This window comes from Protopterus annectens, chromosome 2.part0 (genome assembly GCF_019279795.1).
Source record: "Protopterus annectens isolate FY-2018-M chromosome 2.part0, PAN1.0, whole genome shotgun sequence".
Classification (NCBI taxonomy): domain Eukaryota; kingdom Metazoa; phylum Chordata; order Ceratodontiformes; family Protopteridae; genus Protopterus; species Protopterus annectens.
Window position 1 is genome coordinate 1381917703 of NC_056728.1, and position 14923 is coordinate 1381932625.

Genomic DNA, 14923 nt, shown 5'->3' on the forward strand with positions numbered 1-14923 from the left:
CAGTCTGTAGTGCTCAGAACTACAACCTTCACAGGAATAAAACTGCAGTGGACCAATGTTTAATTAAGTAGTACAGCAAATAAATCAGTTATACAGTATTAAAAAGGGTCTATATTAGAACACCAAACATTTAAAATGTCGAGTGTTCTAATATCGACCCGTTTTCAGCGAACGCTGAAAATATTGAAGAAGCAGAAAACCAAATTCTTTCCTAGGGAAAGAATTCAGTTGTCCATTTCTGTTGCTTCGGTATTTTCAGTGCTCTGGTGGAAAGTTACGGGTCGGGTTCAGGTAAGTGTGTGATTGTGTGGACGTGAGGGTTAGGGCGGGGTAGGTGAGTTAGGGCGCAGGTGATGTGACTGTGTGATAGTGACAGACCTTAGGGTTAGGGTTTGGGTTAAGGTAAGTGGATAGTTAGTGGTGTATGTATAGTTTAGTGTAGGGTTAGGTGTAAGAGTTTAGGTGTATGTGCGTGGATTGCTGTTTGTTTGGTGTGCTTGTGTTGTGTGTATGTGTTTTGGAACAGTGAATTTTTTCCCTAGGAAAAAATTTGCTGTTCTGAATGTTCGATGTTTTGAATTTTCGATTGCTAGGGTTCGATATTAGAACACTCGACATTTTGAATGTTCTGTGTTCTAATATAGACCCATTAAAAACAGTGCAATTCAGCCCTCAGGGATTACTGTGTCATACTTTAAAATATAAGTAGCTTCCAAATTTTCCAAGTAAATCTTATTTTGTTCTCTAATACATCTCTAAAATGGTACTACAAATATTACTTTAAAGATAACAGCATTTATCCCCTACATGACAATCCAAAACGTGTTTTTCTGTAGCATTGCTTAGGTTAAAGTTATGGGCATCTTTTGCATGTTCCAGGATGTGGCTTTAAATATGTGGATCGTATTACCAGCATAATTTTTATCAGATGCAAATGGAATATTGTATAATAATGTCTCAGTAGTACATGTGGCAAAAGACAACCCCAGAGATTCAGAAGGAATCCCAAAGTGAACCACAAAGGGAGGGGGAGTGTCCATATTCATCAAGGACACCCACACCTCCAGGTTAGTAGCAACACATGAAGCATCGGAGACCATACAGGTGCAACTAACCATAGGCAAAACTGCTATACAACTGGTAGCATGTTACAGACCACCCTCCCAATCTCAGGAACCCCACTCAGCCTTCCTGAAGACATTGGAGGATATGAATGTATCACAAAATACCATCATACTGGGAGACTTCAACTACCCTAACATAGATTGGGTACATTATTCTAGCCCTAACACCCTAGCCCAAAGGTTCCTGGAATTCATAAATTCAAATGCACTGGAACAACTAGTCACCTCTCCCACTAGGGGAGATAATATACTAGACCTGATCATCACAAACATGGGGACAAAATGCTCCACACCGGAGGTATACCCCTCACTAGTGAGATATGACCACACACTAATCACCCTGGATATACATATCCCACCTCCACCCCCAGCACAAAAGACCACAGTGAAAAACTTCTCAAAAGCAGACTTCACTCTTCTTAAGACTGAGATGATATCCTTTAAGCCCACTGGACCAGTGGATACCACATCCCACAATGCTGAATCCTTCACAAATGCTTTCTATGGACATCTCCAAGAATGCATGGATCATGCAATCCCAAATAAATCCAAATCCCTCTCCACCAAAGGCAAGCGTCTTGTCTGGTGGACCTCAGCCATTAACAAATTGTATAACAAAAGAAGGAAGCTACTGCACAACAGAGCAAAATCCCATAAAGGAAAGACATCTCTGATCAACACTAGCAGAAAACTACGTTCTCTCATAAAAACATCCAAGGCCAACTTTGAGAGAAAAATCGCTAAGGACACTAAAGATAACCACAAAGCCTTCTTCAGCTATGTTAGAAACCTGGGCGGAAACCCTCAGATATGCTCAGAGTTAGTTCACAACAACAAAAAGTACACTGAACCCACAGATATTGCCAACATTCTGGCTGACAGGTTCAGTGCAAATTTCTCCCCTCCCTCACCCCCAAAAGAAGAAATACTTATCCCAGCTGAATGTAATCTCCCTGTCATCTCAGATGTCCAGGTGAGAGCCGCCCTCAGCAAAGCTAAAAACACAGCATCAATGGGACCTGACAGTATCCCGGGTTGCGTGCTACGTGAACTCCAAGAGGAGCTAAACCCACACATAAAAATGCTATTTAACCTTAGCCTTACTACAGGATATGTACCTGAACACTGGCGTACAGCAACAGTGGTTCCACTCCACAAAGGGGGTACCTCTACAGACCCTGGGAACTACCGCCCCATAAGCTTAACCAGCCTGGTCTGCAAAGCTATGGAAAGAATCATTATGGAACTCATAAACAGAGACATTGGAGACCTACAGACACTTGACCCAACCCAGTTCGGCTTTGTAAAGGGCAGATCCTGCCTTTTGAACCTGGTTGACTTTTTCGAAACAGTCACTAGAGCCATTGATGAGGGCAAAGCAGTCCATACAGCCCACCTGGACTTGACTAAGGCCTTCGACACAATACCCCACTCAGGCATCATAGATAAGCTCAACAGCTTAAATGTAAACCCTTATGTCACTAGATGGGTTGCAAACTGGCTAAAGGACAGAACCCATAAAGTTAAAATCGCTGGAGCAATGTCAGACTCAAAGCCAGTCACAAGTGGTGTCCCACAGGGATCTGTCCTGGGACCCCTCTTGTTCGGCATTTATTTCTCAGATGTTAAAGCAAACATGGGAGGGTTGTGGCTGACAAAGTTCGCAGATGACTGCAAACTAGGTGCCATAGTCGATACACCAGTGGACACATACATCCTACAAAAAGGCCTCACAGAAACGGACAACTGGTGCCGGAGTCATGGCCTTAAACTAAATGCCAAAAAATGTATAGTCATCCCCTTTGGGAAAAACAAAGTATCCACAAATTATCACATAGACAGCAACCCACTGAGTACGGAAAAAGTAATCAGAGACCTAGGGACCCAAGTCGACAGCGACCTCTCATTTGACACCCACGTTGCCAAAGTGGTTAGAAAGACATTCTGCCTTGCACACCTTATCATGAAGGGATTCACATCCAGATCCAAGGATGTCATTGTACCCCTATACTCCTCCCTCATCAGACCCATGATTAAGTACAATGCCCTATTTGGTATGTACCTCACCCGGCATTTGCAACAGCTGGAGAGACCACAAAAGTACCTCACCAACAGGATCAAGGGTCTCCAACATATGTCTTATTCTGCCAGACTAAAGAAACTCCAGCTCTATTCAGTAGCATACCACCTGCTCAGAGGTGATCTCTGCCTGACGTACAAGGCCATGTCCAATCAGGAACTGATGGACATGCTCCACCTCAAAAAATCCAAATCCATCAGAACCACGAGAGCTAAAGACTTAAACCTCGGCACAAGTATGAATAGGACATGCTGGAGGGATAGATTCATAACCCAGAGGCTTCCCATGCTCTGGAACAAGATCCCAGTTCATGTTAGGCAGAGCCCCTCACTGACTCTTCAAGAGAAATCTTGATGAGTGGATGGGAGATCGTAAGTTTACCCCAGGGGTCACATCTGTGTCACTACTAGACAGGGGCACAGTAAACTAATTCTGTTATATAAGGGGACCTTCACTGTGTCACTACTAGACAGAGGCACAGTATTCTAAATCTGTTCTGTGCATTTTTGTACCATTTCATGGGGTGGCGAAAGCCGCATCACTATGGCTAAGCTTACAAATGCCCCAGGGCAGATAGCCTAGTACTAAACTATGAAACTATGAAACTATGAAACTATGAATGTAATTTGCAGCTGCCAAAAGGTGCAGTTTATGCAGTCACCTCATTATCAGCTAATGCGCATATTAATGGATTGCCAGTAATTACCTCCGGTGCACTTTCTGTCGATAATTACTACTGGCAACCATGCATCACACTGGCACAGGTACCCCCTCATTCATTCTCCCACATGCAACAGAAATTCAAACAGACACATACACACAGACACATCCCCACATATACAGACATTCAGCATACCTCATTCACACACACACACACACACACACACACACACACACACACAAAACCCTCACTAACACTCATGAACACACTCTGTATCTACACACACACACACACACACACACACACACACACACACACACACACACACACACACACACACACACACACACATATCCCCATCCCCACATATACAGACATTCAGCATACATCATTCACGCGCATGCACACACACACACACACACACACACACACACACACACACACACACACACAAAACCCTCACTCAGTAACACTCATGGACACACTCACTCATTCTCCCATATGCACACGCTGATACACAGACACACACACACACACACACACACACACACACACACACACACATACACACACACACACACACACACACACACACACACACACACACACACACACACACACAACCCTCATTCAATAACATTCATGGACATAGACACTCATTCACCCATACACACACACTGGCACACACACACACACACACACACACACACACACACACACACACACACACACACACACACACACACGCAGACACACAAAACCCTCACTCAGTAACATTAGTTTATTTATTTAACATTTGTTAACCGGGAAAGTCCGACTTGAAACAAAGCCAATTTTCAGCAGAGACCCTGGGAGAAATGCTCCAGACGCATGTCTTTGTAATGTGGGAGGAAACCGGAGCACCCAGAGGAAACCCACACAAACACAGGGAGGGCATGCAGACTCCACATAGAAGGCACTCCAGATGAGAATCGAACCAGGGAACCTCTTGCTGCGAGGCGACAATGCTACTGCTGCACCACTGCACAGTCCATGTAATGGACATAGATACTCATTTACCCATACACACACACTGGCACACACACACTCACACACACACACCACAACATCTCTGCTACCTCTTCCATTAGATTGCCTTTTGCCATGATCTCCCTCCCTGACTATAATGGGAGAATGCAGCATTTTGACCATGTTCATTAACATTGCCAGCCATGCTAATTTACACAGCTGAAAGATTTGCTGAATCATATGTCTGCATAACTGCTTTCCTATAGGTGTTTCCAGTGGAGAACACATGGCTAATTAACTTTAGCAGCTCTCTTCAAATACCTCATTAGATTTAGCATGACTGTGGAGATGGCTCACCTCAGTTATTCTACTGATTATGTAGAACTTCTGCAGTGGGCCTGTCTCTGGCTCAGAACGGGCATGCATTAGTGATTGGCTACAGTATTAGGGTTACTGATGGTGGTAGCACGTTCTGCATCCCAGGGAACATCTTGTGAAATCCACCATTTATGTCCAACCCATTCTTTGCTCCACATGTGTGCATATAATTTGTCTACAGCACTTATAATTCCCATCCAGTAGGGCTAAAAAGCAAATCTCTCTTTTCCGGGGTGGGAAGAAGAAACAATATCTTCTGATTATCTGGTCAGCAGTATTATGTCCATTATAGAAAGAAACTATAAGCATATGTGGTAAGCATAATTTCAAACCTAAATTACTCATTAAAATATACAGTCTGTTCCTACAAATCTGATCTCATGTGCCAACAGTTTGCATTAAAAAATTCTATTATTTTTCCTACAGTTTAATTTCTGTGTAATGTATTCCTTTTTAGGCCTATCCAAACAAATATTCTATAAGTAATTCTTTTGGTGATATAAAACCTATGTTCAATGCTGTACTCTGTCTAACCCCTGATAATTCTCTCTCTTCTATTTCATACAAAATGCACTCAGAACATTCTACATAAGTGCAATTTATTGTATTATGGAAAATATCTATATGGTAATAATCCAACTGAAATGGTAAGTGGAAGCTTGTTTTATGTCAAGCCCTGACTTCAGCTGTAATAGAGTATTCTGTCCATTTAAAGCAATATCCAAAACGTTGATGCATGTTTTACCTTTTTCAGAAGAAAAGCATAGGTCAAATCTAATGTCTTAACACTGGCAAAAACTCTACAACTTTCCTTTCTTCTCCCCTACAAATAATAATATTTATGAAATGAGTATTAAAAAGTGTGTTAAAATAATCTGGTGTTCAAGTATTCCATTTCTGAATTATCTATTAACAGATTTCCACTGCTAAAGGAAATGATGCCCCATCGTTGATCATTTTACGCACATAAATGAATCACCATGAAATTTAGGCAATTTGTGTTAACATGAAGTACAGTTTCTCAAATAAATATGTTATTTTATTCAAATCCAAATGCTGTTCAAAGATTTATAGTCCATCTTATGTATAGTGGGTCCATATAGATACTGTAAACCACTGATGCCCCAAAGTAGCCCCTTTCTCAAACTAACTACTTTAATAATTAGCAATTATCTGTTTTCCTAGTAGTAAATGAAGAAAGATTTGGCACCGTTGGAGATGCCCAGCTGGACTTCCCTGGTCAACACATGTAAAATAAATAAGTAAATAAATGTAAGTAAGTGTCTGTAGTTTTACCCAGATGACAAGGAATGTATACTCTAAACTATTGGCATTCCAGGAAGATTGATTGTACTTTTGTATACTTTTGGTAGGGAATAAAACAACAAAATAGCTTGTGATGCATTAAAATGATATTCTCCTTGTTTAGATACATGGGGACACACAGTATTTATTTTTACATTAAGAATACTGCATACATCCCATGTTTCCTAGAGGAAAGCACTGTGAACAACAGTGCCATAACTGAACCTCTGGAATAGACTAGGAAAATCTTTGGCAAACAGAGGTACTTTAGACAGGAAGTTACAGCAACCCCAATTATGTGCCATTTTGCCTTAGTCTGCCGTGTCAAGAAATGTCTGACTTTTCTCTCTTGCTTTCTTAGGACAATGATCAATAAAACTGACACCCAGAAGAAGACTGTGGTGAAGGACCATGAGGGAAAGCACGTGTGTGTGGAGAGGCTGGAGGATGTGCCTGATGCAACACAGCAGGATGAGCTCCAACACGATCTCCAACAGCTCCTCAGCCATTTCTGCACCGATGGATGGAAGCGTCAAGCCAAATGAGTGGCAACAGCATTGTACAATTCATACCATGGCAACCTGCTTTGCTGCCTAGGCTGAAATAAGATTTCCTTTTATTTGAAGACTGATGTACCTTGTTTTAAGATATGGTTAAACCAGTTTTTCTTTTGTAAGCTAATTTGCGACCAAAGATGGAATCCTTCATGTTGGATGGTTTATCCACAAACTCTTCCTGTCATGCGGTACGATGAACATAAATAATTCTGCATCATATTTGATAGAGTTTTGCTGCTTATAAAACTATGCTCCTTTTCCAGCATCAGAAACTGGCTTCACCCACAGGCTTCTTCGACTGACTGACTGACTGTGTGTTTCTAAAAGGGGCGCCTTTCTGTAAATTAATGTACCTGCAGCTAAATTACCTGGACTTTGAAACTGTAGACACTGCCTATCTAGAAATACACAATCCATAAATGTTGCTGGGAACAAATTGTGAATATTGTCATTGTAAGTGAAGTGATGTACAGACCTAGCAGCAAAGAGGTGTGAAAGTCAGCACTCACTGTTGTATTTTTAAATCCAGTCTATCAGTATGGATAAGTGATCCATATGTCGACAAGCTTGTTCTCCGTGGAACACATTATTGCAGGATGTTTAATGCAGCTCATATTTATCACACCCAGTGACATCTGAACATTTTCCTGGGTGAAACAGCACAAGGTTGTCAAGCATCTGTATTCTGTATTTGCGTCATTCTGCATATTAAGAACTGCTCTGACTGGCAGTATAAATGGATTACATTACGCGGCTTTAACTTGTTTCACTTGTGTCACTGCTTTTACAAAACAGGCAAAGAAAACTGTAAACACCATCGCTCTGTTGATATAGTATCTCTTCTGACCACTGCACTGTAGATAACTGGACTGCAAATGGACTTCTTGATCTGGAAAAGTAAGGATGGTGTGATAACTCACATCTGTTGAGATTGCCTTTTTTTAATACATGCATGTGATACGAAAACTGGTATAATCATGCAAATAAATGCTCATTAATTATCCTAGCAGTGAGAGAAACACAAAGACAAAAAGGAAAGAATTCATCAAATTATTTCAGAATTTTTTTCCTCTAAATGTATGGTACTACACCTTTCCCAGAGTCATGTCAGTTTTGTTTAAAGTTGGCCCATAAATCTGCTAAAATGTACAGTAACATTACTGCACTTTTCTGGAACACAGCCAACAGTGAATAATACGCATAACGGTATGGCTCGCTTGAAAAAGTGACTTATACTTTACAGAATATACCTTCTTAGGAAGAGACTACGAGAAACTAAAAGATATTGAAAACTAAAAACACTGTTTGGTTTCTCACTTTTTATAATGCGATCTGACTCAGTATAGTGTCGGTTATGGGTAATTCATGAATGGTGTGGCTGTAAATTCTGAAAAAAATGTTGAAAGACCTTCCTAGTATATTTCTATAACTCTTTACACAATTGTTAAAAGACAGATGAAAAACACCCTTACAGACTGATTACAAAGAATAATTCTCATGAATCAGCAGCAAGCTGAAGTTGGCCTACAGAACAAGCAGAAAAAAAGCTTATCTGTTGTGTTACTTGCAGTGCAGATGTCTATGTTACATTATATAGTTCCTCACATATATTTTCCTGTATTATCAAGCAACTTGAAAACTGTGATACTACGTGAATTTTTAAGTTAATGACTCAACATATTGTTCCCATGGTGATAACCAATAACTGAGTAACGATATCTTTGAGGGCATGTATTAGCTAAAGGAAATAAATTACATCACTAACAATACTTAGCAGCTGCAACATGTACAGTGGCTGATTTAATTAAATAAAAATGTACAAGTGTTCAATGTATATGACTTTTTTTTAACATGTATGACTATCTGCAAAAGGTATTAGACAAAGATTAATTTGCGCTGCATTTGATCACCTTAGCAGAAGGTTAGTAGAGAAACATAAAGCAGCGTAAGTATTTTGTACCCTGCAAAAATACTATATGACAGTATATGAGTAAGTGTTTCTACAGCATGATGCTGTCTGACTCCACTTTCAATCTGAGCTGATGTTCAGATGTTGGAAAATGGGTATGAATAACACCCAGCACCACTTGTACTGGTTCATAAACCACGTGTCATGATGTTCCTGTAATGGCAATTAAGATACAGACTTACTTTGAGGTTATTCCTTTTGGGCAGGACTTTAAAATACTCTTAGTGTAATTACGTTGCTCCCATTTGATGCCATTATTACAGTATAGAAGCACTGCATTGAAGCAACTCCGCTCCAGGTAGTGTCATTGTTTTAGTAAAGCAGTATTACACTGCAGTAACTAAGTTACAGCTCAGTCTTTTATAATCCTTTCTTTTATGAGTACCTTAGACTGACAGTCTTACCATCCTCAACTTTATGTGTATGTTTAGATGCTGTCCTAGGCATGCAGCAACAAAAGAGTGTTTTTACAAAAGTACTTGGTTAAAAATATTGCTCAGCTGACAAAGTGCAGCTGCTTCTGGATTAGAAGGCTCAAAAATTGTAGTTTATTGGCCGTTTGGGCAGTTTTTCCATCCCTTTCAACTTTCTGGTTTAAAATCCCGTGTTTGCATGGGTTTGTGCTCGTTTAAACTCCGCTCAGCGTGCCGAGATGAGGTAAACTATCACTGGTGCCAGAAAGTCTGATCTTCAGTTTTTCCCTTAGATCTTGCTAGTTCTTTCTCTATTGCACATGAAATAGCCTAATCACTTTGCACTTTAACAGGTTTTTGTAGCACTTATTATAGCACAACTAAGTGCCATCAGCACTAGTCATTCTTCACGGAAATAGCTCCAGTACTTAGTAGTTATGACCACCCCTCCTGGCATGATTAAAGGGCAGTTCAATGTACTTTTTTCTATTAACCTGGTGCACTTGGGCATTCTGAGGCAGTGTAGCAACTGCCTCATGTACACAGACAACCCTCTCCTCTTACCTCCCAACACTCAGACTTGTGGGAGATGCACTTATATCACCAAATTAGAAGCTATGCACTCTCCAGCCAAGACCGGACTAGCTGGTCAAAATGAGAAGCTCAATAGAAATTTACCCAAATAGCAGAGACCTCCCAAGACAGAAACGCACTCGACCACCACAACACAGCACAAACCACAGGGCACATAGCTCACCTCCACAGTGTGCCCCTCAACCTAAGCCCCTAAGGCTAAACACCTTGCCCAATACACTAATCATAGGAGGCTCAATAGTGAGGCACACAGATGTCGCACTCACTAGGTTGAATAAGGATAAGGTAACAGTCAGCTGTCTATCAGGTGCCAGAATCCAACACATAACACATGCACTCAGGTCACTCCACAACAAATACAAGTATGACTCTGTCATTGTCCATGTGGGTGTGAATGACCCTGAGATGCACCTCCCAGGACTACATGCAAAGAGACATGGTGGAGCTGTCGTATTATGTGGCCCAAGCAGGTATGACACTAGCCCTGAGCAGTATCCTACCATCACCCAGAATGATACCGCAGTACAAATAAAAAATGATTGACTTCAACAATTGGCTAAGTTTCTGGTGTGATTCTAAGGGGATCCAGTATCCATCTGCTTGGGATGACATGATTGATCAACCTCGATGCTTTGCCAGAGATGGCCTGCATCTGTCACCCCTGGGTTTCTGGATACTGGCAAAGGCTCTTGCCACCCCTATAGTGCCTTTTTTAGGCTGTGTTCCAAAGACCAAATTACCACTGTAACACCTATAAATAAATGCAATCTGAGGGTCATGCTTCTCAATGCTAGAAGTCTAAATCTCAAGATGCACTCACTTGAAGCACTCCTCAAAGTGGAGAACATTGACATTTGTGATGTAACGAAGACTTGGTTTAAAGCAGCAAAAAGCACCCCTGCACTACCAGGCTATAACTCATTCCACACCTTTCGGCCCAGAAACATGGACCAAAGCTCCAAAGGCAGTGGTGTTTCCATATTCATAAAAGATATGCACACCTCCAGACTAATAGCCCAGCATAAAGATACTTCAGATACAACTAACATTGGGTAAGACGGTGATCCGGGTCATAACCTGCTATAGGTCCCCAAACATGTCCCTAGACTCACACTTCACGTTCCTAAGCACCCTGGAATCTATCAAGGTCCAACTCAACACTCTCATACTAGGAGACTTCAACTATCCCTCCGTCAACTGGGAAAACTACTCAAGCACCAATACAGTGGCCCAACGCTTCCTGGAATATATCAATTCCAATGACCTGGACCAGCTCATTCTGACCCCCACTAGAGGAAGCACAATCTTTGACCTGGTTATTACTAACAAGGGCAGCTGTTGCTCTACACCAATAGTCAATCCCTCCCTGGTCAGATCCAACCATAAATTAATCACCATGGAAATTCACATCTCACCCACACTCCCCGCAAAGGTAACCACCTTGAAAAACTTTTCCAAAGCTGACTTTGGACTCCTAAAAACAAAGGTGGCTAACTTCACAGCACCCATGCCAATGGAAAATAGCTGCATGACTGCTGAATCATACACCAATGCACTGTATAAACATGTACATAAATGCATGGAACTAGCCATACCCAACAGAACCAAGACACTCTCCTCCAAAAAAAGGAAGCCAATCTGGTGGTCCCCTGTCATTAATAAACTCTACAACAGAAGGAAGAAACTGTTGTAGAAAAAGGTGAAGTCCCAAGACTGGAAAAACTCCCTTATTAGCCTCAACTATACATTCAGATCCCTCACCAAATCCTCTAAAGCCAGCTATAAAGGCAGAATTGTGGCAGACACTAAAAACAATCACAAAGCCTTCTCTAGTTATATCAAGAACCTCCATGGCAATACCCAGATTCCTTTGAGTTACTGCACAATGGTACCTCCTATACTGAGCCAACAGATATTGCCAACATACTGGTCAACAGATTCAATGGCAACTTTACCCCCCCCCCAAAGGACCAGTCACAATACCGGAAGAATGCCAGGCACCCAGTATTACTGCAGCACAGGTTAAAGCTGCATTGTCCAGGGCCAAGAATACAGCTTCCATGGGACCCAATAATATCCCTGGCTGTGTTCTACATGAACTATAAAGTGAACTGGCACCACATCTGTGTGCCCTGTTCAGTCACAGCCTCGCCTCAGGCTTTGTCCCTACAGAATGGCGCACTGCTACAGTCATCCCTCTCCATAAAGGGGGAGCAAACCTCAGGCTTTGTCCCTACCGAATGGCGCACTGCTACAGTCATCCCTCTCCATAAAGGGGGAGCAACTACTATATTAGCCTGATGAGTCTGATATGTAAGGCTATGGAGTGGCATCATCATGGACCTGATTAACAAAGAATATGGACAATTTCCAAACTCTGGATCCCACGCAATTTGGTTTTGTAAAAGGGAGATCATGCCTGCTCAACATGGTTGACTTCTTTAAGTCAGTCACCAGAGTTGTGGATGAGGGTAAGGCAGTTCATACAGCCTACCTCGATCAGGCCAAGGCTTTTGTTACCATTCCTCACTCAGGAATTATTGATAAATTCACCCAACTAGGCATCAACCCCTATATCACTAGGTAGGTTGCAAATTGGCTCACAGATAGAATACACAGTGTGATAGTAGTGAACTCCAAGTCAGACTATTGTCCAGTCATGAGTGGAGTCCCACAGGGATCAGTCCTGGGTCCTCTGCTGTTTGGCATCTACTTCTCAGAAGTCCAGGCCAACACAAAGGGACTCTGGCTGACCAAGTTCGCAGACGACTGCAAGCTGGGAGCCATTATTAACTGCCCAAGTGCTGCAGATATCCTACAGAAAGGCCTCACTGAGACCAATGACTGATGTTGAAACCATGCCCCTAAGCTTAACACCAAAAAAAATGTGCCATCATCCCCTTTGATAAAAACTCAGTTCCCACTAATTACCACATCGATGGTAGCGCACAGAACACTGAAGGCATTATAAGAGATCTGGGGACACAGGTTGACAGTAATCTCTTATTCAATGACCACATTGCCACTGTGCACTATTTTCCGCCTTGGCTCTGGTTGTGTTTATCACATTGCCACTGTGGTCAGAAAGTCCTTTTGTGTGGCACATCACATTACCAAGGATTTTGCATCCAGGAAGAAAGAAGTCATCTTGTCTCTCTACTATTCCCTCATTAGACCAATCATCGAGTATAATGCCCCTTTTGGCATGTACCTGCAACAGCTGGAGAGGCCACAGAAGTACCTCATGAAGAGGATCCTAGTCATTAAATACTTGTCCTACATGGACAGACTCAAAAGACTCCAGCTATTCTCTGTCTCATATCGCCTACTTAGAGGCATTCTCTGCTTGATTTACAAAGCCATGTCTGACCCAGCTCTGTTAGAAATGCTACAGCTAAAGAAATCCCAATCCCTCCACACCACACGCTCCAGAGACCTCAACCTCATTACAACAATCAACAGAACATGCTGGAGGGACAGGTTCTTTACCCAGAGACTGCCCATGCCCTGGAATAGACTTCCCATACACGTCAATCAGCGCACCTCACTGTCCCTCTTCAAGAGAAATCTTGATGAGTGGATGGGTAATAGAAAGTTCACTCGGGGATTACTCCAGTGGCTCTACTTGATAGAGGCACTGGGAATTAATGTCTGGTGGCACGATGCCAGGGCACTGCTATGGGCTAGGCTTGTAAAGGCTCCAGAGCTATTAGCCTAGTACACACCTATGAACCTATGGATTTCAGTGGCACATTATGAGTTTACTTACATGTATCCATAGTACAGTCCTGCTACACTAATGGTGTATACCTTGTTTGAATGACTGATTACTGCTGATTCTGATCTGGTGAGTACTCTGAGTAATAGAAAAAATTATGCCTTTTTACTGAGCAAGGTATTCTCCTAGCATCTTGATATTTATTTATTTATTTATTTATTTGCAGTTGGTTAACCAGGATAGTCCAATTGGGCCAGAAGAGCCCGTTTTCAATGGAGTCCAGGGGAGAAAAGCTCCAACATAAACATTACACAAAAGACAACAACAATTTACAATTTACTATTCTAGTTCTAAGAGATAACTAAAGTTACTGTGGTTAAATAGACAAAAATTTTTTTTTTGATAATATCTGATAATATATTTGATGATAGCAGTCCCTTTCCAGCAAAATTGGTTAATGCAACTGTAATAAGTTGTGCAGAGATGCCAATGTATGTATGTATACATATACAATATGTATGCATACATACACCCCAAGTTTGCTGTTGCACTCATTTACTAAACTACTCATCTAGCAGTGTGTGTAAAGTACTCTGAGAAGGAAGAAGCCTTATGTAAATATAGTTTATACTGTGTTTGCTTACCTAATATCACATTGTCCTCTTAAGCTGTTTTCACACACTGATGTTTAAGTGTTAGTGATTAACCACAGACTACTGTCTGTACTGAACTGTATGCATGTACCAGCAACAATCTGATATCCTCAGGGCTGTTGAGCACTTGGTTCCTAAACCTTGAGCTAGATACGGAATTTGCTTACTAGTGCTTAATTATTTATAAAGCTGTAAGCTGTCTTTAGTAAGAGTATTCTGTGAATGAAAATATAGTTTTGTCCCAACATCCAGGCAATGTTTGGACTGTTAAGAAGTGACACTAAATTGCTATAAGCTCCAACAGACATCCTAAGTCAGTCAGCACATACAGCCTCTGACACACACAGATGCACACACAGATGCGCACACACACACACACACACACACACACACACACACACACACACACACACACACATACGAGTCTAAGACAGGCATTATTATATCAAAATTTCAAACTACT

The 14923-nt window shown here is 41.6% G+C and overlaps 1 protein-coding gene across 31 annotated transcripts in view; it reads left to right on the forward strand.

The window, feature by feature from the left end:
• The window catches only part of ANK2 (ankyrin 2), a 3034032-nt gene extending 3025089 nt beyond the window's left edge, over positions 1 to 8943 (forward strand). For 30 of the 31 annotated variants that reach the window (XM_044061567.1, XM_044061562.1, XM_044061555.1 and 27 more), the window contains one exon: positions 6918 to 8943. In XM_044061567.1, the coding sequence (XP_043917502.1) occupies positions 6918 to 7101 (184 nt within the window). In that variant the 3' untranslated portion in view covers positions 7102 to 8943. The remainder of the gene's footprint in view (positions 1 to 6917) is intronic. The other variant, XM_044061575.1, reaches the window with a different exon arrangement.
• The last annotated feature ends 5980 nt before the right edge of the window (positions 8944 to 14923 follow it).